General features: G+C 42.3%; 1 protein-coding gene across 4 annotated transcripts in view; it reads left to right on the plus strand.

Moving 5' to 3' along the window:
- The first annotated feature begins 1,870 nt into the window (after positions 1-1,870).
- The window catches only part of Esyt2 (extended synaptotagmin 2), a 105,545-nt gene continuing 83,483 nt past the window's right edge, over positions 1,871-23,932 (plus strand). For 3 of the 4 annotated variants that reach the window (XM_028880918.2, XM_028880919.2, XM_028880920.2), the window contains exon 1: positions 1,871-2,357. In XM_028880918.2, coding sequence (XP_028736751.1) covers positions 2,028-2,357 — 330 coding nt within the window. In that variant the 5' untranslated portion in view covers positions 1,871-2,027. The remainder of the gene's footprint in view (positions 2,358-23,932) is intronic. The other variant, XM_028880921.2, reaches the window with a different exon arrangement.

The raw sequence follows: 23,932 nt of genomic DNA on the forward strand, positions 1-23,932 counted from the left end.
CTGCCTGCAGATCCAGATGTAGAACTCTCAGCTACTTCTCCAGCACCATATCTGCCTGTGTGCTGCCATGGCCCCCACCATGATGATAATGTACTAAACCTCTGAAACTGTAAGCCAGCTCAAATTAAATGCTTTCCTTTGTAAAAGTTCTTGTGGTGGTCAAGGTGTCTCTTCACAGAAATAGAACTCTGACTAAGACACCTTGCTTGGTTTATTGCCCTTTGCCCAGCAGACCTTTGTCACCTCTAGAACACCGCATGCCTCTGAAATGCTATAATACATATCCACACATATGCAGGGGAAAGTTTTTCACAGATGACTTTTCATTTGTTTATTCATTCAGCACCTATCACATCACATAAATTGAGGCATTTTTCAAATACATTGGTGAATCAAAAACATTGTTACAGAAAAGTGTTTTTTTTTTTTTAATTTTCGGTAGGCTTCAGATACTATCTGATGACATTGGTTGCTTTTGTGTTGGTGGAGGCTTGTGGTTTGTTAATACATTCCAGAAAGGTTTTTACCTGAATTACAAGGATGTTTGATCAGACACAAGAGATGGGCAACGATCGGCTACTGAGGTAAGAAATATAGCCCAAGATAATTTGGCTTTGGATTTGCAACATTCCACAATCATAGTTGTAATTCATCCTTCTGGAAATTTTTCTTAAAAATTATGCCTGTGTGTCTGTGCGCAATGAGTATTAAGTGCTTGCTGAGGCCAGAGGTGTTAGATCCCATGGAGCTGGAGATCAGGTGTGGATGCTGCCAATCAAACTCAGGTCTTCTGTAAGAGCATTGCACACTCTTACCTGCTTGGCCATCTCTCCGGCTCCTCTTCAGCAGACTTTAACGTAGGTGGTTGTTTTTTTTTTTTTTTTTCTGAGAGCTTCACAGATGATCCCTAAGAGTTTGCCCTTAAAGGGTGATTGGAGGGGCGGGGTCGGGGAGGTGAGAAAAATACAACTTTGACTCTAGTTCGTTTTTTGGGGGGCTTTTTTTGGTTTGGTTGGTTTATTTGTTGTTTTTAAATCTTCAGGACAACTGTGTTTTCCTAAGCTCACTGGGGCCAGGGTTTGGGAAATCAGACTTGAGGAGCACTAGACACAGAGGCGCCACCACACTGTAAGGCCAGGCCACAGGGCAAATTTTATTGCAGCAGGCACCAAGTTCTCATTCCACACATGGAGGCCCAGGAACCGTTCTCCTACCCTAGGCACCTGTAAGTTCAAGTTCTCTGCCAAGGAGCCAGGAGTGGCACGGGGTTGGCTGGCTAGAGCCTGCCCCCACCTGGGGCCTGAGGAATCACCCAGTACTCCGCTAAGGACCGGACTCCACCTGTTAGCTTCCCACCTCGCTGGGAACATTGCATGCTTCACGCACCCGCAAAAGCCCTTCCAAAGACCAAGCCCGGAGCTCGGAGACGGGTGCAGACCTCGCTCGCGCGCGCGCGTGAGCGCGCAGCCCACCCTCCGGGGGCGCGGAGGGAACCACCCCACCGGTTAGGGGGCGGGGCCGGCCTGGCGTGATGGCGTCGCCAGCGGCCCACTCGGGACGAGCAGCTGCAGCGCCAGCTGTCTCCGCAACTACACGGAAGCGAGGGCGGGGCCGGCCACGCGATGACACCATGCACGGCCCATCCGCCGCCCGCGGTTCTTTGCCGAGGGCCCTGGCGAGTGGGCGGGATCGGGGCGTGGCCTATCGCGCCCCGCCCCGGACTCCCGCTGCACAAACGGGTCTCCGGACAATCGATCCTGGCAACGGCGAAGCGCCCGGCGCACCGTGATGACGTCGCCAAAGGCGAGCTCGGCCCGGGCAAGGCCCCGCCCCCGTAGGCGACGCGGGTGGAGGCGGGCCTCGCGCGCCGCGATGACGCCGCGGCCCGCCCGTTCGAGGAGGGGAGCGGTGGCGCCCGCTGTCCCCCTCAGAGGGGCGCTGCGCGGCGCGCGGGGTGGAGCGCCCTGCTATCCGTGGGAGTCCGCGTTCGCCGCAGCGGGAAGGAGCGAGCTGCTGCGCGGCTGGCCATGAGCGGCGCGGGGGACGAGGGCCCGGAGGCCGGCGCCGGCCCGGCCGGGGGCCGCCCTGAGCCCGAGGCCCCGGGCAGCGCGCTGAGTGTGGACCTGCCGGGGCTGCTGGGGCAGCTGGCGCGCAGCTTCGCGCTGCTGCTGCCGGTGTACGCCCTCGGCTACCTGGGCATGAGCTTCAGTTGGGTGCTGCTGGCGCTGGGGCTCCTCGCCTGGTGCCGCCGGAGCCGCGTCCTCAAGGCCAGCCGCGTGTTCCGCGCGCTGGCGCTGCTGGAGGACGAGGAGCGAGCCGTGCGCCTGGGGGTGCACGCCTGCGACCTGCCCGCCTGGGTGAGTCTGGTCCGCACCCTGCTTCCCCTCCTCCTCCTCCTCCTCCTCCTCAGGGACAGAGGGTGGGGACTTCAGCCCAAGTGAGGTGTCCGCACCGCTTGCCCCACACCTCGGCCCGATCCGGGGTCCGCACAGCCTGGACCCGGACCAGGTCAGGTGAGGTGTGTGTGTGTGTGTGTGTGTGTGTGTGTGGTCACACTGCTGCCTGCCTGCCCCCCTGCTGTCCGCGCCCCTGTCAGCGTTCTCCGCCCACCTGCTTTCCTGGGGGGGTCCTGACCGCGGGCGCCTAGCCCGGCCCTGAGCGAAGGCCTGCGTCTGGATCCCACTCGCTGTCAGCAGCGCACCCACCTCCCCCGCCCAAGTCAGGTGTCTTCGCTGCTGTCCCCACCCTCATCCAGGGCGAGGTGTCCTGGTCATCTGTTCCGAGAGTGTCCGCCCTCCGTCCTCTTCCAGGCCCCCCCCCCCACCCGTCGCTAGCAGAAGTGTGCAGGTAGTGAATACTTCCTAACTTGGCGATATTGGCCATTGCCAGTTGCGGGGCCTTTTCCTCCCCGCACCGGCAGTGACTCCTGCCCTGAAGCGTACCTTCATGGGCGGTGAGCGATGGTATCTGCTGTCCCGAGCTGAGCGATTCTGCAAACCTTTTGCCAGCGCGGCGCTGCAGGCCTGGAAACGTCCAGATTCTCTTTTCTGATTTAAAAAGTGGTGACAACCAGTGTGGGGAGAAGTTAATCCTAAACTCAAGAAAACTCATTTCTTAGTTGTGTCTGACACGGTGGAAGTGTTCCTGGAAAGCTTATATTAGAATGATTTGAAGTATTTGTTTCATTTTTAAAAATACCAGATGTAAGACTAAGCACTTTTATATGATCATTCTAGATCCAGTGTGAACATATATAGTGGACGTTTTGTTTTTTCTTTTTCCTTTGTTTTTGTTTTTCACTTTTCGAGACAGGATTTCTCTGTGTAGCTTTGTGCCTTTCCTGGAACGTAGTGACGTTTTGAAAGAGTGAACAGTAATGATGTTACAGGTTTTTCCTAAAGTAGATTTCTACTTACTTATTGAGTATTTGAACCTGTTGGAGCTGGCTTGATCTTTTTCTCCTCACTGTCTTTCTTAGCAAGGAGTTAGTGTCACGGCTTCAGATTGACGGAAATAGTGCATATTTTAAGATAAATGGATGCACACATTAGGCTTGATGTAAATATCTATGTGGAAATAAACAGTGGTGAGTTTTAGACGGGAGAAAAGGGTTTTAGTGGAGAAACAGCTTGGAGAATGTTCCCTTTTTCTAGCTATGAGACACTTGAGAAATGAGCCATGGAATATATGGTACAAATAACCAAAATAAAAATTAAAAAGTAGGGGTTCCCAAAATCAAGAGGAACATAATAGGTAGCACGCTGTGATGACAAATAGCAATAGGAGTAAGAACCATAATAGTGGGGTACTCTGAGAATTTAAAATTCTTCAGATACATGGTGAATAGGTAGGATAGTAGTGTTTTGGAAAATGAAAGTAACTGGTACGGTACAATGTTTAGCCAGCAGTAAAGGAGTGTATAAAAAACAGGAAGTTAGAATGACCAAGGTGAGAAAAAACAAGAAATGGTATACTTTGGAATGCTGTAGTGGTGTCATATCTCTGCTACACTGAATTAAATGCTGTCAGAAAGATTGTAAAAACCGTAGTGGTTAAATGACCAAACAGCAGCACAAATATGACTGAAATCTTCAGGAGCAGGGTGGTGCCGACTTTCAGAAATACTTGATTATTGAGCAACTGACGTAAACTAGCTTTTAAAACATGTTTGCAAAATCCAAGTATTTTCACAAAGGAAATACAATGCAGTTGCTGCCATAATGAACTAAATTCTTAAAGAATAAAAAAGTAATTGGCCAGTTTGGTTTTTTTTTAAAGTTGGTTTCTCTTTGCAGTGTTGGAGTCAGACTTAATAGTAAATAAGTATAATAGTAAAGTGGTCTACCACTAAACTACACAGACAACCCCCTGCATATTTTTGTTTTGTTTTGTTTTTATTTGGTTGTTTGGAGACAAGGTCTTGCTTTTTGGCCAAGGTTGGTCATCCTGTCTCAGCCACGAAGTGGTGGGATATTAGGTATGTGCTAAAAGCTTATCTGGTTCCTGGGGTTTCTGGATATTGGGGTGATACTTTGTCTTGAACAAGATGTACATATCAAGGACTGTACAAGTGTCATTGACTATGATTCTTAGTGGAGTGGAAACATGAGCTAGTATGCTATCAACGTCCTATTCTCATTGTTAGATAAATTCACCTGTTGTTGCCTTTTCTTTTTAACTCTTTACTCTTTTGGCTCTTTGCTCTTTGGCTCTTTTGGGGGGCCCACCACCCAGCTCCCAAATAATTCACACATGGAGGCTTACTCTTAATTATAAATGCCCGGCCATAGCCTGGCTTGTTGCTAGCCAGCTTTTCTTTTTTTTTTTTTCTTTTTGGTTTTTTTAGAGTCAGGGTTTCTCGGTGTAGCTTTGCGCCTTTCCTGGAACTCACTTGGTAGTCCAGGCTGGCCTCGAACTTACAGAGATCCACCTGGCTCTACCTCCCAAGTGCTGGGATTAAAGGCGTGCGCCACCACTTCCCGGCTAGCCAGCTTTTCTTAACTTTAAATTATCCCTGTCTACCTTTTGCCTCTGGGCTTTCACCTTTGCCTTACTTCTGTAATTTTACTTTCATGCTTATTTTGTGGCTGACTGTGGTGACTGGGTGGCTGGCCACTGGCATCCTCCTCTCCTTGTTCTCTTCTCTTTTTTCTTTTCCTCCCAGATTTCTCCTTCTATTTATTATGCCTGCCAGCCCCGCCTATCCTTTCTCCTGACTCACTATTGGCCGTTCAGCTCTTTATTAGACCATCAGGTGTGTTAGACAGGCACAGTCACACAGCTTCACAGAGTTAAACAAATGCAACATAAAAGAATGCAACACATCTTTGCATCTTTAAACAAATGTTGACAGCATAAACAAATGTAACACGTCTTAAAATAATATTCTACCACATTCAGCCACAGCATTTTATTTAGCAGAATGAAAATTTAAGCTGGGCATGGGAATAGGGACAGTGCTGTACTTGTATTTTTATTTGAAATCTCACAACTTGGTAAAGTGTGATTCTTTCCTGTTTTTCCCACTGCCAGTAAATACTGATGTTATGGCTGCAAGTATATAGAAACATCAACCTGTTATGTACAGTGTTGCTTAACTTGGTGAAAACTGTTCTTTAAGTACTCAAATATTTGGGAATTGAAACAGTCTGTTTCTTTAGATATGTTCTTCTGTACTATTGTGTACAACTTCAGAGGGAGACAACTTTCTTCCTAGTGTTCTTCTGGAAGTTTAGGTGAATGTAACTCTAGAAAACATACTTATAACCTAAGAACAAAATAAATTAAAAAATGTGTGGTAGTCTCATGTAAAGAAAGAACAAATAATTGCCTTTCTTGGTACTTTCAATAAGTTTCATGAGACTTGTATCAGATTGGTGTAGATTTTAGTTATTTTAATCTGAGTACTGCCTAGCACCCTGAGGATGAAATGCAGGTGCTGATGAGTTTAACATTCACACCTGGCTATACCTAGTTAGTACAGGCTGTGCCAGTTAGATTCCATTGCCATATGTGTTCTAAATGTTCCAGTAACTTAGAACATAGTGTCCTGAGGTTTCTTAAAATAATCAGTAAATACCTTGGTTGTTGTTTAACTACAATAATTTTAAATTTACCATGTATGTATCCATCAGCCTGTACGTTCAGGCTTCAGTTGTATTTGTGTTTCAGATTAATATTATGCTTATTTTAATTTTAAAGACAGGACTTAGATCAAATATGAATACTTTATTTATAAATATGAGTAACATACTTTATGAAATACATCTATAAATATAGCCTGTAGATTGGTTTGTGTACCTATAATTTTATGATGTACTGTGTGTGGCCTTTTGCATTTGGTTAATAGTCTATCAAAGCATCTCTCAATTTCCATGATAATTCTGTCCCAGAGGAACTTTGTCATACTGTTATGATGCAATGTAAAAAATCGTCCTGTCTTCACAATTATATTCCTTCCAGGTATGTGTAACTGATGAACTAGTAGGTAGGCTGGTAATAGCCTCAGGTAGCATATGATTTGAAGAAGGACCAGGGAAGACTTTTTGGTAAGGGGAGTGGGTATAAGAATATGAGTGTTCGGGAAAAAAAAAAAAAAAAAAAAAACATGGCGGCGGCGGCGGCGGCGGCGGCGGCGGCGGCGGCGGCGGCGGCGGCGGCGGCGGCGGCGGCGGCGGCGGCGCACGCCTTTAATCCCAGCACTCGGGAGGCAGAGCCAGGCAGATCTCTGAGTTCGAGGCCAGCCTGGGCTGCCAAGTGAGTTCCAGGAAAGGCACAAAGCTACACAGAGAAACCCTGTCTCGAAAAACAAAAAACAAACAAACAAAAAAGAATATATGAGTGTGGAATTGGATGTGAACAATAGCAGTCATGGCATGTTCTGTGAGACAGAAGCCCCAGAAGTCCAGGAGGGCAGCGGTGGAGAATAGTTAAAAGTTGTATTTCTGGGCCACCTTCTTTGGAGAGAACTCTGCTGAGATCTCTGTAGTAGTAGTTTCTCGTCAGCCACCCAGCTATCAAATAATGACACAGACAGAGACTTATTAATTATGAAAGCTCAGCCTATAGCTTAGGCTTGTTCCTAACTAGTAACTATTGCTGTGATAAACACCATGACCAAAAGCAGCTTGAGGAAGAAAAGGGTTTATTTCACTTACAGTTCCATATAAAAAGGTTTATTTCACTTACAGTTCATCATCAAAGCAGTAAGGGCAGGTACCTGGAGGCAGGAGCTAATGCCATAGAGGAGTGCTGCTTACTAGTCTGTTTATCATGGCTTGCTCAGCCGGCTTACTTATAGAACCCAGGACCACCAACCCAGGAATGGCACCACCCACAATAGGCTGGGTTGTCTCCCATCAATCACTAATTAAGAAAATGCCCAACAGCTGGATCTTATGGAAGCATTTTCTCAATTGAGGTTTCCTTCTTTCAGTTAACTCTAGCTTGTGTCAAGTTGACATAAAACTAGCCATAGCCAAACTTACCAAACTGTCTTAGTTACTTTTCAGTTGCTGGGACAAAACACCATGAACAAGGTAGCTTACAGAAGAAAGATTTTACTGGGAGCTTATAGTTAGAGAGGGTGAGTCCATGACCATCACGGTAGAGAGCATGTCAGCAGGCAGACAGGCATGGTACTGGGCAGTAGCTGGAAGCTTACATCCTGATCCACAAACTGGAAGCAGGAAAAGAGGGAGGGAGGGAGAGAGTAATTGGGGAAGAGGGAGGGAGAGTGGGGGCTAACTCAGATTGGCATAGACTTTTGAAACCTCAAAGCCCACCCTCAGTGACACACTTCCTCCACCACGGCCATACCTCCTACTTCTTCCGAGTTTCACCAACGAGGGACTAAAGCATTCCAATATACCAGCCATTATCATTCAAACCATCACACTAACCTTATGAGAGATGTTCTGTGCTCTAAGTATGCCAGGTCCTAATGATACACAAATGGATATAGCAAGGCCTTAAACTAGGAAATACTACCTGACAAAGCTTTAAAAAAGTCATACTATGCATTGGTATTTTTTTGTTTCCCTAGCCCTAGTTTATTAATGTATTTTTTTTTCTTTTTTAAAAACAGACTATTTAGCCCAGACTGGCCTCAAACTCATGATCATCCTGTGTAGCTAGAGTTTTCCTGCCTTGCCCACAGTCAGGACAAATCTCTGTCACCCGCCAGTTCCACAGCCGCTCAGACCCAACCAAGTAAACCCAGAGACTTATATTGCTTACAAACTGTATGGCCGTGGCAGGCTTCTTACTAACTTATAGCTCCTTATAGCTTAAATTAATCCATTTCCATAAATCTATACCTTGTGGCTTACAGGCGTCTTCACATGTTGTTTGTCATGGTGGCGGCTGGCAGTGTCTCCCTTTCACCTTCCTGTTCCTTCTTTTCTCCTGTTAGTCCCGCCTATACTTCCTTTCTCGCCACTGGCCAGTGTTTTATTTATTGACCAATCAGAGCAACAGATTTGACATACAGACCATCCCACAGCAATCCTGCCTCTGCCTCAGACTCAAAAGTGCTGTAATTACAGCCACTATGCCCAATGTTTTTTCAATTGATGAAAACTGCATATATTTATGATGCACGACATGTTGCTTTCAAATGCATGTACATTATCAGTATTAAATTGAGTTACTTTACATATGTATTACTTCTCATCTTACCTTTTTTTTATATTGAGAAACTCTTTTAGCATTTTTCAAGAATTCATAAAATTGTTATTAACTGTAGTTACCATGGTCTACCATAGATCTCTTGAACTTATTCCTTCTAACTGAAATTTTATATCCTTTGATTAGTATTACCCCTCAACTCCTTTGTGGTTTTCTTGGCTTGTGAAAGTTAAAAACAGCTGTGAAAATATTTAAGGTTTTATTTACTTACTTTGTTTCCTTATTTGAGACTGGGTCTTATGTATACCAGGCTAGCATCAAATTCCCTGTGTAGTTGAGGATGCTTCTCCTCCCAGTGCTGGTATTACAGGTATTTACCACCATGCCTGTTTATGTTGTTCTGGTGTTCAGACCCAAGACCTCACAGATCCTAGGCAAGCACTCTAGCAACTAAGTTACATTTCTAGCCTTAAAGCATTAATTAATTAATTAATTAATTAATTAAAAGTTAATCTTTTAATTTAGGAAAAATGTATTAAATATGTAGTGTAGTCCAGGAGCTTGAAAGATGATTCAGACAGTACGAGCACTTGTTGGTCTTTCAGAAAATCTGGGTTTGATGACCAGCAATCACATAGTGTCTCACAATTATCTGTAACTCCAGTTCCAGTGGATACTATGCTCCCCTTCTGACCTCCTTAGGCATCAGGCATGCAAGAGATGCACATACATACATTCAGCTAAAACACACATAAAATAAAAAATGAATAAATCTTAATGAATAGCAAAAAATATAATCCATAATATTCAACTATCCTTGATGGTAGTTGTCAGAACATTATAAATTAAATGAGGTTACTGTATATTTTTCTATTTGTGTTGACAAGTATACTAACGATCATTTGGGGAAAATCTGATTTAGTACTTGAATTTTTTTTGGGTCATGAACTACTGATTTTTTTTTTTAAAGTAAGGTAGCCCTTTTATTGAGTCTTAGTGGGCATTTGTACATTTACTAAGACAATAGCAATGCTTTTTAAATCAATCTGATTTAAAACAAAGTGTTTCAATTTCCTTTTTAAGAAATACCTTACTTTGTAGCTCAGGCCGCCAGGAACTCACTGTGTAGTACAAGTTGGCTTTGAACTCACAGCAGACCATGCACCTAAGTTTACCAAGTATTAGATTACAGATATTACCCAACATGCTTGCTCAGTTAAAACGAATATTTTTTGATGAGAATTAATAATCTAGGGTGTGTTGATGTTTACCAATCTCTGCAATTAGGTCAAATTTTATGCTATGTTATGTCTTTCCTTATGGATGCTTAGGGATGTTTTATTGGCACTCTTGTTTAGGATGCCTCTGAGCTTCTAGTTCAGCAGGTGAGAGTGTCAGTGCAAAGTAAAACATCTCTTACAGGTGTGTCTTGTATGCCTTCAAGTCTTTTTGCACTGAGTGACTGTACTCCAGAACTAGTATGCCCCAGCAGTGCTGAAGTGAGACCAGGAGTACGGCAGCATTATTTATGCTTCTTTACGTGTTTATAACGTTGTAATTGAAACTGGGCTTGAAAGGTGGTGATTGCTGTTTAATCATATAGCAAAAAAATAAATAAATAAATAAATGTTCCCTTGTATTTTTCTTTATTACGGATGCTAATGGATAATCAGGTATATAAAACATAATTTTTCTGATGTACCCTCATTCTAGAACATTTCAAGCTTTCAAGAAGAATAAACAAGAGGAAAAAAGAATCCTAATTAGTGATAACCATTTGTACATACAGATGTACAATTTTTAGTACTAACAGTGATTGAACCCAGGGCCTTGCATATACCAGGCAAGTGCTCTACCATTAAGGTACATGCCAAGCCTTTTTAAATTTTTAATTTTTTTTCTTGAGCTAAGTTGCTGGCATTAAACTTGCTGTATAGCTCAAGCTAGCTTTGAACGTGTGATTGTCCTTCTGTCTATCTGGAACTATAGGTGTATGCTACTGTGTTTGGCTGGCATTTCTTAGTCTTGATATGTTTGGGTGTGCAATATGTGTATATACATATAGTATTTATGACACAGAATAGCTCTTTTTCTAAAGTAAGTAAGAGATAGTTTACTTTGAACCACATATAAGTGACCATGACCCAGAAACACATTCAGGTTGTCCTGAATGGCATGTTCCATTGTATACATGGTTATGTGAACTTTTTTCCACCAGCTTCCACCTTTTGAAGGGTCCTTAGGTGGAGGAGAGAGAAATGAGGAGATATCAGATAGAAAGAAAGACCTAGCCAATGATAAGAAAGACAGACACACAGAATAGCTTTGGGAGGGCCTGGGTCAATACCCAACAGCCACTAGCCACTTCGTTTATTGAAAAGGGCTTTTTATAACAATGCCAAGGGGAGGGGCAAAAGACCTCCTCTTGAAAGATCAAAGCACAGCATACAGCCAAGTATAGACCCTTCCCAACATCTGGTAAACATGCCTGTGACCAAATCATCTACTTATGCAGCCCTGCTGGGTAAAGCAATCTCAGATTCTCTGACCCTGAGTAAGTTGTCACTAGGAAGCCTCTTTGGGCTCCCACAGGCCCCCCTTCTTAATAATATTAATCTCAAATGAGGGAACAGAGCTTAACTCCAATGCAGCTCTGAATCAGCTTTCCACTAAGCTTGCAGATAGCTGGAATTACCACAGCAATGTTCCTGCTCCCTATGGCTGCCACAGCTCTCAGTAAGGAGTAGAGGATGATAAAGATAGAATGACCTTTTTGAATGAGTCTAAGATGACCACAGCAGTCTTAGCTGTGCCAAAGCCGTTTTTTAAATCAATAAACTCCTGATACAAACACATCAAATAAATCAGTGAACTCCTGATGCAGCCACAACACGTCTAAAGACTCCTTAGCATCACCATTAACACTAACAGGTTAACATCATAATTCTAACCTAAATATTACTATACATAATTACAATTCTTACAAAGTTACACCCAAAAGGAAATTCTCAATAAAAGAATTTACACTTTACAAACTTTAATAAATGTACAAAAGCAGTTTCTCAATAGACCTATTTACATTTCATAGACTTTAGCAAACATCCAAAAGCAGTTTCTTAATAGAACTATTCAAAACATAGGGTACATCAACATAAGTTAACATTAATCCACTCAAGAAAATATATTTTTTTTTTAAATTAAAGAGACTGAGGAATATTAACTACCCCTTTTCTTTATAATTTTTTAAGCTACATCTTGAGCCTGGGTAGAAAAACAAATTTCTCCATTTCTATACAAAACAGTTCCATTGCTGCACCAAACAATTCATGAGTCACCACAGTTGATAGGTGCATAGGTGGAATCAAAATTGTCCCATTGCATTTGCATTACTCCTGTCCATCCCATTTCTTAAATCTGAAAAGTTCAAAAAGTCAGTTCTGATACCAATCTTAAAGTTCCACTGAATTCAACAATTCAGTTCAAACAAATTACAGAGGCACTTTCAGTTAGCTTTCTCCTAGGGGAAAACTGCTCCAGGGCAAAAGCTGCTAGCTGAGCTGGTGCAGAGTCCTCTCCAAGAAAGCATTCCTCCCAGCCAGCTTGAACCAAAAAAACTGTCTCTCAAAGGAGCCACACACTGGCCTGCTGCCAGCAAACAAAAACTGGGTGGCTTTTGGCTCCTAGCCCCATTCAGCTTTCACAGTCCCGGTCTATCTGTGCCTCCCATAACAGGGTTGTATGCCCAGGACCCTGGTGTCTTGAGGCCCTGAGGGTTCTCTTGCACCTTGTGCTGAATAACACAGAAAAGCTGTAGCTTCTTCCTTAGGGTTCAGAGCTAAAAAAAAAAAAAAATGTTTCCATAACATTTCAGAACTATATGTGTCTCTTGGGAGAACTTTGTGTAGTTTCAGTCATCTTTCCTCTCCTCTTACCTCTCCTCTGCTGTCTTCCTCTTTTGTTTTCCTTCCTTACTTTCTTTCTCTTACTTCCGATGGGTTCTTCTTTGTTGTACCCGCCAATCTCCAGCTCCCAGCTGAGATGATCCTTCTGTTTCTGCCTCTGGAGAACCTAAGATTACAGTGTGGTCCACCATGCCTGACTTCTTAAGAGGCTGCAAGTACAAGGACAAGAGCTGCCCGTAGATTTCTAAAGTCTCTCCTGAATTGATCCAAAGCATGATCAATTCAAATAGTGGAAAAATATCTGGGACATGGAGGCAAGGGTATTGTGGGCTATTTGGGGGTGCTTCCAGTTTGAAGTACTAGTTGATTACTGTATCGGGATTAATTGCTGACCTAAATTGTCACCCCATTTTATAACTTAAAATTTTTTAACACCTGCTAATGAAGAACTAGTTTCCACCTTTGAAACTCACTTCACAAAGTGCTAGATCCTTCCAGACTCCATCTCTACTAGGATTGGCATAAGGACATTCATTCAAAGTGTTGAAAATTCCTTGTAATGCCAACAGAGACTTAGTTATTCTTTTTGGTTTTTTGAGACTGAAACCCTATGGCTGTCCTGTAACTAGCTCTGTAGACCAGGATGGCCTCAAACTCACAGAGATGTGCCACCACTGCCCGGCAACTTAGGGCTTTCCCCCTACTCCCCAGACTGGGTGTCTTTGTGTAACAGCCCTGGCTGGAACTCACTTGTAGACCAGGCTGGGCTCAAACCCACAGAACAGAGATCTGCCTGCCTCTGTCTCCTGAGTGCTGGGACTTAGGGCATTCTTATCCCCTCTGTTACATAGTGATAGCTTTTCTTACCTTGGAGTAAATATAGTCTTAAATCAATGTATTTACCAAATACATGTAGTAAACAGGTTATAACAAAGTAATCAAAATAGTCAAAAGGCTGTTGGAAATAAAGAGGTGGGTAATTAATGGCTCCTAAGGAGAGTAAAGACACATGTAGATAATTTGGGTCCTCAATGTGCAATATTCTACATTCAGGAAGTTAGAATCAGCTAATCAGTCTGCAGGATCTTCAACACAAGTGTGTGCTTTGTTTTTCAGAAGATGTCGTTTCACTATATCTTCCTTTCTCTATTGGACATTATTTGTGGATATTATCTTTTTAATCTTAAGAAATATGAGTGCTCATGTTGGAATATTGTCTGTCTTATGCAAATACTATCATCTGTTGAAGTGTTTGATAAAGACCATTGAAAAACAAGAGTATTAGGTATAATGTGGTCAGAGAAAACTAGGTGATTTCATCTGCTCTTTTAAGTTACAGAAGAATACTTTAGTTAGTAGAGCTGTACTTAAAGGCTATATGGACTTCTTTTTTTCTTTTTAGACAGTTTCTCTGTGTAACAGTCCTGACTGCTGGCAGTTCTGGAACTTACTTTGTAGAATAGGCTAGCCTCAGATTCACAGAAATCCACCTGCCTCTGTCTCCCAAGTGCTGGTATTTAAGGCATGTGCCACCATCACCCAGCTTATAAGGACTTGTAGATGGATTTTTCTTTGGGCTACCAGCTCACAAAAAAACTACACAGAGACTTATTATTAATTTTGAAAGCTTGGCCTATAGCTTAGGCTTGTCCCACAAGTTTTTATAACTTAAATTAACTCATATTTTTTCATTTTTGTGTTGCCATGTGACACATGAATTTTACCTCTCCTCCTACATAGCTTGCTCTCCCTGTATCCAGATGCTGAGCCCTCATTTCTGCCTCCCATAGCTCTCTGTCCCCAGAAGTCCCACCTAAACTCTTCCTGCCTAGCTAATGGCCATTCAGCTCTTAATCCAATCACAGTGACACATCTTTACACAGTGTAAAGGACTATTCTACAACATTTCCCCCTTTTTGTCTAAATAAAAAAAGAAAGGTTTTAACTCTAAAATAATAAAAATATAAACAATAAGAACAACTATCAGGTAAGAATTACATTCATAATGTTCAGTCCATTTGTATTTGGCATATTTGGAAAAAAATACTCCATTATTTATTCTATCTTGATGAGTCCAAATTTCTGTACCTAATTTACTTTCTATTATAATTAAGGAAAACTGCAACTACAACTACCTAGTCTTCAACTCCATCAAAGACCCCAGAAGGATATATTACCTGAGTAAACAGGAAGTACGGAGCAAATAACTTCAAAACCTATGAAATGACAGAGACATCAGGCTGCCTGGACAGTCACCCCAGGGTTCCTCTGTAACACTGGTGCATCTATCTTCGGCCTACAGGCCTACAACATCTGGCAGACTTTTCTATGAAGGAGGATTTCTGAAAGACTGCTCCTGTCCTGCCTTATCTTGGCAAAGTTCAGTCTTTTTCCTTTGTGACCTGCTTATCCAGTTTGTACAACACACTGTCAGCAGTCAAGGCAAGGGCTATTTCTTGCCCAAATGGCTAGCTTTGCCATAATGAAAGCAAACTCCATATACAGGTTTTTTTTTTTTTTTTTTTTTGATGCCCATCATTTTCTGTGAAGTAAATTGGTACTGCCAGGAACAGACATGTTTCACTGTCATGAAAAGCCCCATGTTAACAAAACATTTTAAATGCTGTATTCTGTAGGTCTTTAAAGTTTTTGAAGATTATCTATCTATCTAAAATATATCTGTTTAACTTTGAAAACATTGTAACATGAATTGCAAAACTGTCTTATTAATAAAAAAACAAAGCCGGAGCCAGATATTGGGGTGAATACTGAAAGATCAGAGAAGCAGAACAAGCCACAGCCAACCTCACCTCGACAATTCCTCAGCTGATCCTGTTTCCACGAATCCTCAGGCTGAAAGCCTCTGAGTCCTCACCCCTGAGGGTCTCAGTTGAACTGCTCCTAAAAGCCTCTAGTCTCCTGGTTCTCTCTTATATACCGTTCTCCACCCAGCCATGTTACTTCCTGGGATTAAAGGTATGTGTCCTTCCCAAGCAAAGACATGAGATCTCAAGTGCTGGGATTAAAGGTGTATGCCACCATGCCTGGCTCTGTTCCCATTGTGGCCTTGAATCTTGTGGGCTGCAAGAATATTTCATAGAGATTCAGCTGTATGTTAAAGCTATACCTAGAAATTTCAAGGCATTTTTCTAGAGGAAGCCATTTATCAAGGAATATTTGGTGTTATTCAGTTTTTAATATATCAGCTGTCTTCTGCTATGAAATTCTTGTGGGCCCATATACTACTAGACCATACAGGCAAACAGTGTAAATTTCTCAGATGCTGATCTACTAGGCAACTAACACCCCTGCAGAGCCTAGGAGACAGGCAGGACTGTAGATGCATAGCTTTGTTTCTTGTGCAAATAAAGCTCAGTCCTCCCTTCCCCAGACAGGAAAATGGCATTCCAGAGCAATTGACTCAGAACAAAGGTTTTTGCATATCCGGGTGCAATGAAGGGTGGGGCAAGATTCCTGACAGAGCTATGTGGCCATAGGAGAACAGAACAAATAGATTTTCTGTAGGTGGTAAGGCAGGATGGCTCAGGCTAAGGAGTGAGGAGCAAGGGAAAGTTTCTTGTAGATTGTAGGTGAATCAGGTCAGGCAATGAGTAGAGGAAGGAAAGAGGGAGACCGAAGGAACAGGGGACAAAGATGAGATCAAAAGCATAAGAGTTTAGTTATTACTAGGGCTGTGAGGGGACAGAAAAAGTAGGTACAGAGAGCAACTGAGAGTCAGGACGGAACTGAAGCTGTATAGATAGAATTTTGTCATAGATAAATAAAGTAACGGATATAGAGCATGGTGTACATAGATTTTTTTTCCCTCGGATAACCCCATGCCAGTAGTAGTGTCTTCCCCAGGACTCTGGGAGGAATGTTCCCAGGGCAGGCCCTTGGGAAAAATTCCATTACTTGAACTCACAGAGATCCAGACAGATCTCTGCCTCCCTAGTGATAGGATTAAAGGTGTGTGTGCCACCACTGTCTGGCTTCTATGTCTAATCTAGTGGCTGGTTCTGTCCTCTGATCCCCAGATAAGTTTTGTTTATTACAGCACAAATAAAATACCACCACAAAACATATCTAATATGACTGCAAGTTTGATTGTTATAGATGATTAACTATTAAAAAAATTAACCTATATTTTTTATTATCCTAAGTAGATTTCAAGGACTAAAACTTTATATTACATTTTTAAATGAGCTGTATAGGCACAATACTTTAAGCAAAAATAGAAACAGATATACAGTATAACAAAAATAACCTTAAATTTTTATCAATATACAAAAATCCATACCAATGTAAAATATTTGAGACTAGTGATTGCTCAAAAGTAGACTCAACAGTCCACCCTTTTATCTCATCATTTCTATATATCCCCTTTTTTCCCTTCAGAAAGAGATCTCTGAATCTAATCTCTTTTGTTTAGCTTTTTTCATGACTATGACCAGTAACAATTTGTAACCAGCCCCTTAAATGATGACAAATGTCCATAACTCACCAAATAACCAAAAAACCACCTACCCCATCTCTTGGGAATGTGGATGTCATGTTCTCTGGACTGCTTCCTGTTATCTGGAGGTGATGACATCTTTTGGGGGGATCCTGAGAAAATTGAGATAATGGTCAAGTCCTGGAAAAACTAGCCATAATATTTGTTGTCCAGTCTCTGTGCAATGTTAAAGCGCAAGGCTTATCTGGAGTCCTGGCTAGAGTAGTCTGTGAGGCTGGCCCATCTCAGCCAGCAGCCTTGAAGCAGTTTTGAATATAGAACTGTAACAGAGGCACTCTGAGAGACTGGATCACCTGGGCCACCCGTTTCCATTGGTGTCTGGTCCCCTTACTCTGCAAACACACAAACTTTCAAAGGTAACATACATATCTGCCTTCACATAAGTATGGACTGTGTATTATACACAAGCCAGTCAAAGATGATTTTTTTTGTTTTATATCTTAGCAGATAAAATATACATCACCTGTCTTATAGTTTTTCTAGGTTTATTTTTAGTTTTATGTACATAGCCAGGATTTTCAGGGAGCCTTCCCTGATCAAATCCCATCCTCTTTAACCTTTAATGAACCCACAGCCTTTCATTTTCTATAGAAATAAAAGCATAACCTCTTTCCCCAAAGCAATACATTTTCTGACTTCCATTTTAAAGTTAAGGCATTCCCAAAGTATCGAGGCTGGTTTAATTCAGCAGTCCCTTCCACAATCCAGTGTCTCTTAGTAGCTGTCATTTTCTGTTCATTAGTATTCCAAAAATTCAAAATTAACAAAGCATATAAGTATGGTGGTATTGTGTTCCCCCAAAAATTGTGCACCCTAATAAATTTATCTGGGGTCAGAGAACAGACCAGCCACTAGATACATAGGCTAGAAAATGGTGGCACTCACACCTTTAATCCTAGCATTCCAGAGGCAGAAATCCCTCTGGATCTCTGTGAGTTCAAGGCCACATTGGTAACAGCCAGGCATGGTGACACACGTCTTTAATCCCAAGAAGTGAGCCTTTAATCCCAGGGAGTGATGGCAGAAAGCAGAAAGTTATGTAAGGCATGAGGCGTGAGACCAGAAACTAGAAGCTTTTAGCTGATTAAGCTTTTGTCTGGTTAAGCTTTTAGGCTTTGGAGCAGCACAGTTCAGCTGAGATTCATTCCGGATGAGGACACAGAGGTTTTTAGTCTGAGCAAATGGAGAGGTGAGGTAGCTATGGCTTGTTCTGTTTCTCTGATCTTCCAGCATTCACCTCAATACCTTGCTCCAGGTTTATTTTCATTAATAAGACCATTTAAGATTCATGTTACATATAAGGTCTAAACTCCCTGTGTTATATTTTCTATCCTTACATGGCTTATTTTTATATTACTTTACTCTCTTTTTAAAGACTTTATTATTTTTCAACTTTTTTTTCTATGACTATCTATGCCCATTATCCTTTCTTTCTTTAGCATCTAAGCACATTTTTAAACACACTGTATCTTTTTAGAGGTTTCTGAGTCTGGACCGGGCTTTACTAAGCACCTGCAGCATTCTCTGATCGAGTGATACAAATCTTAAACTGTGTGTCAGCTGCTAGTGTGGCTCAGCTTAACGCATGGCGCTGGTGGCTGACTCCAGCCTGAATACAGCAACTGATAGCTGCGCCTCTATACACTGAGCACCACTGTGCCAGAGACACAGGACTAGGAAGATATACATCCTGCTCCTTGTCCAGAATTTTCTCCAGCCCCATGTTTGGATATTTGAGCCCTCATGTTGGATGCCATTTATAGATGAACTTTCTTGTTGGGACCGCCAGCTCACAAATCATGACACAGAGACTTATTTTTTCTTTTTAAAATGTATTTATTTATTTTATATCCTGACTGCAGTTTCCCCTACCTACTCTCCTCCTAGTCCCTCCCCCACATCTTCTCTGCCCCGCTCCCCAGTCCTTTCCTCCTCATTTCTATTCAGAAAAGGGCAGGCTTTCCATGGATATCAACAGAAACATGACAATCCTTTCATCTTTTCTTCAGCAGATTCCCTGAGCTCAGCCTAATGTTTGGCTCTGGGTCTCTACATCTGTTTCCATCAGTTGTTGGATGAAAGCTCTCTAGAGACAGTTAAGCTGGGCACTAATCTATGAGTAAAACAGAATATCATTAGGAATCATTACATTGACTTTATTTTTGCCAGCAGTGTTTGTTTCTATTCTAGGTCTCTGGGCCATCTAGCCCACAGAGACTTATTATTAATTATGAAAGCTTGCCTTAGCTTAGGCATGTTTCTAACAGCTCTTAGAACTTAAATTAACCCGTTTCTACTAATCTATGTGCTTCCAACATGGCTTGTGGCTTTTACCTCTCCTCCTGCATGACTTGCTCTCTCTGCATTCAGCTGGTGACTCCTCCTTTCTTCCTCCCAGAGCTCTCTGACCCCAGAAGTCCCCCCTAACTTCTTCCTGTGTAGCTAATGGCCATTCAGCTCTTTATTAAACCATAGTGATGCATATTCACACAGTGTAAAGGAATATTCCACAACATAGACTATTTTTAAACTCATTAGAATAACATGATAATTTTATATATAAAAGTCTAACCATGGAAGGCAGTGAGGTTTTGTTTGTTTGTTTGTTTATTTGTTTGTTTTGAATGGTAAGACATTAAAAGACACCATAGAGGGGCTGGAGAGGTGGCTCAGAGGTTACGAGTTAAGGGTTCTGTCTATTCTTCTAGGGTACTCTTCTGGGCTTGATTCCTATATGCTCACAACTGCCTATAATTCCAGTTCCAGGCGATTTGATACCCTCTTCTGGCCTCCCCAGACATTAGGCATGCACATGGTGTACATATTTCCATGCAGGCAAAATACTGTACACATAAAAATAAGAGTTTTGTTTTGTAAAGACATGGTTGATTTATCTCCTGCTCTTCTTATAAAAATGACTTACAAAAGACATTATTACCCCCACGATGAGTCATAACCTCAGAATGCTCTTCTTCCTGTGTGTGGGATATTAAAATTTGTTAACAAGAATGTTCTGGTCTCAAATAGTGGTTTCATGTAGCACAATTAAATGATAGCTGCTTTGAAGTTTCTGAGACTTGCTGGATTGCCTTTTCCTTCTCTGTAAGTATTAGCCACACGGCTGGTGCAGTGTCCCTTGGGTGTGTTGCTAACTGTGAGAAGCAGCCAGCATGGACTAAGAGCTTAGGCTCTGGATCTGGTCCTTGTGAATCACACCTCAATGAGATCCACCTCTCCTAATTTTGTGCTTTTGGATAACCTGTGGTTCCTCATCAGGAATGTAGAATTGCAGTGAGCCTACCTATACCCTGTGAGGCTGGAGTAAGGCAAGGTTCTGTGAAATGTTAGGCACAGGCAAGCATACATGTTCTCGAGTCACCACCTGAGTCACAGATGTGCACAGCTTTGACTGATCCTCTGACCATGTGTCCTGAGCCACTTCTCACCACAGAGATACCCTTTGTTACCTCCCTCCCCACTTCAACTGGAGTGGAACCTCAGAGCCCTGAACTTTTTGAGTTGTTTTTGGTTTGGTTTGGTTTTTTTCACTATAGTGGGTGTATTTTTTGTTGTTGCTAAGAATTTATCTACCAGATTTTTGTTTCCTTGTACAATATTGGGATCCTTGTACATGGTAGCAAGCACTCTGTCACTGAGTTATTTCCATTTTCCACTGTAGCCTTGGAACCTAAGAATTGAGTGTTTTGGTATAGAATATATCCAACCAAAAGTAATAAAGAGGACCACACAATTGGCAGAAAGGCAGCTCTGAGAACTGAGAGAAACAGCAAAGCAGAACTTTGAAACACACGGGTAGAGCAGTTTACCTTTCGCTGCTAAACCCTAGGTAAATATCTGATAGAGACTAGGGTGGAAGTGTTAATTAAAAAGACAGGCTTGACAGTAGTAGCCAGATGGTCTGAAGATGAAGATGCCAAGTCTCATGGAAACAGTGCTGGGATGGGAAGACAGAAAAAGAGTGCGCGAGAAAGTGAGTGACAGCTCCGGGTGCAGAAATGGTAGAGCTGCCAAGAAAGAGCATTTGCAAGTAGGTCACTATGGGTCAGGATGGGAGGTTATTACATCAGTTTTTAAGTGCCTACCATGAATATGCTTTCTGTCTTTGTGGGTTTACCTATTCTGGATAGTTCATAAAAAAAAAAAAATAGAATCATACAATATGTGACTTTTTGTGTCTAGCTTAATTTATTTAGTATATTAAAATTTTTATATTTATTCATTTGCATGTGTGTGTATATATGTTCAGGCAGGTACACATGTACCATGGCACATGCTTAAAAATTAAAGGACAGCATGAAGAGGTTGGTTCTCTCCTTCTACCATGTGGGTCCTAGAGATGGAATTTAGGTTGCCAGGTTGACAGCAAGTGCCTTTCCCATCTTAGCCATCTCACCAGCCCTTAGCCTTTGAGATAGAGTTTCTTTATGTAGTCCTGGCTGTCTTGAAACTCACTATATAGACAAGGCTGGCCTCAGATTCACAGATATCCGCCTGACTGCCTCCTGAGTGCTGGGATCAAAGGCATGTGCCACCAACGCCTGGCTCCCAGCTTGTTTTTTAAAATCCTTTTTTCAAGACAGAATTTTAAGACAGAATTTTAAAATCCTTTTTTCAAGACAGAATTTCTCTGTGTAACAGCCCTAGCTGTCCTGGAACTCACAGAGATCCACCTTCCTCTGCCTCACAAGTGCTGGGATTAAAGGCATGCACCACCACTGTCTGGTCTTAAAATTACATCTTTAAGGCTGGAGAAATGGCCCAGTAGTTAAGAGAACTTATGGCTCTTACAGAAGATGAGGATTTGAGTGCCAGTACCCATATAGTGGTTCATAACCATCCTTAACTCCAGGGCATCCAGTGCCCTCTTTGACCTCCTTGGGCACCAGGTGCATGTGGTGCATATACATACATGCAGGTGAAATACTCATACAAAGAAAATAAATCTAAAAATTTTTAAAAATATTTTTATTAGTTCTTTGAGAATTTCCTATAATGTACTTTGATCTATTCACTCTCCTCCTCCTTCCCAGATCTACTTACCCAACTTCATATCCTTTTTTTAACCCAGCAAATTAATTTGTGCTGCTCAAATACTCTTGGGTGTAGGGCTTACCCCAACACAGTTAACATAACAGGGATCACACCCTTAAAGAAAACTGACTTTGCCTGTCCCAACAGTTATAAGTTGGTAATAGCTCCTCAGTTAGGGGTAGGATTTCATGCCTACCTCCCACTCCATGCTGGGATTTTGTCTAGCTTGAGTTTCCTGTGTGCGGCCCCAACTGTTACAAACTTATATGTGCAACTGTCTTATTATCTGGAAAACACTTTCATTTGGTCATACCCCTATGACAATCTTCCATCCCCTCTTCAGAAATGATCCCTGAGCCTATGGGGAAGAGATAGATATTATCTCCCATTTGTGGCTAAGTATTCTTCAGTTTCCTCTTTGAAAGTTGAGCAGTGGTGGGTCTCTGCCAATTGGCATTTGCAAGAAACTCTTCTGATGTGGACTGAGAGATTTATACCTGTGTGGATATAGAAATGAGTCATTAGGATTCATTTTAATACTATGTCCTTTTAGCAGAATAATAGTAGGTTTTTCCCTAGGGCTTATCTAGCCACGGGTTCTTGGCTCTGTTAATGGTGCCAGGTGTGGGTCCCATTGTAGTTTTGATTCTTTGCTCTTGTGGGAGCCCACCACCCAGCTTCCAAATCAATCACACACGGAGGCTTATTATTACTTATGAATGCCTGGCCTTAGCTTGGCTCATTTCTTGCCAGCCTTTCTTAACTTAAATTAGCCCTGTCTACCTTTTGCCCCTGGGCTTTTCCTGTTCTCTTCTGTAAATCTTACTCATACTCTGTGGCTTGCTGTGTAGCTGAGTGGCTGGCCCCTGAAGTCCTCCACCTTCTCTGGCTATTTCTTCCCTCCAGATTTCTCCTTCTATATATTCTCTCTGCCTGCCAGCCCTGCCTATCTTTTCTCCTGCCTTGCTATTGGCCATTCAGCTCTTTATTTGACCATCAGGTTTTTTAGACAAAGTAACACAGCTTCACAGAATTAAACAAATGCAACATAAACAAAAGTAACACACCTTAAAATAGTATTCTCCAACTTCCCATCTTGTGGATTAGGCCTTAAAGTGCTTGGTTACCATCTTAGTTACTTCTTTATTGCCATGACAAAACATTCAAACCACCACAGTCTACTCTCTGGCCCCCATAGGCTTGTAGCCATTTAATAATGCAAAAATACATTTAGTTCAAATTCAAAAGTGTACGGTCTTTCAGTCTCAAGACTGTTTAAGAGTTCATAGTCTCTTCTGAGACTCAAAGCAGTCTCTTAATTGTAACCCCCTGTAATATCAAAAAGCAAATTACATGCTTCCAACATACAAATTACATCCAATGGCACAGAATTTATATTGCCATTCTGAAAGTGGGTACATGGGGAATAATGAGGAAATATTGAATCAAAGCAAGACCAAAGTCCAACAGAGCGAATTTCAAATCCTGTAACCCCATGTCTGATGTCAAAAGGCTTAGATGGCTCCACTCTTCCAGTTTTGCCGACTGCAACATACTTCTCTTTCTTGGATGGATTCTACTCCCTGTATGCAGCACTCCCAGGTGGATATCCTATAGCTCTGACACCAATGTCTTGGGGTCTCCAGCACAATCCAGACTTTACTTTGACAACTTCATGAAATGTCCTCCCTGGGCTCTCCTGCCACACATCTGGCCTCAGTGGCTTTCTCTAACCATTGAGTAAAACCTGAACCACATGGCTGATGCTGCCAAGTTCAGAGGCCTGCTTGGTATGGAACCTGGCCTCCTCCTTGGATTGCGTTTGCATAAACTA

The sequence above is a fragment of the Peromyscus leucopus genome, chromosome 14 (genome assembly GCF_004664715.2).
Source record: "Peromyscus leucopus breed LL Stock chromosome 14, UCI_PerLeu_2.1, whole genome shotgun sequence".
Taxonomy (NCBI): domain Eukaryota; kingdom Metazoa; phylum Chordata; class Mammalia; order Rodentia; family Cricetidae; genus Peromyscus; species Peromyscus leucopus.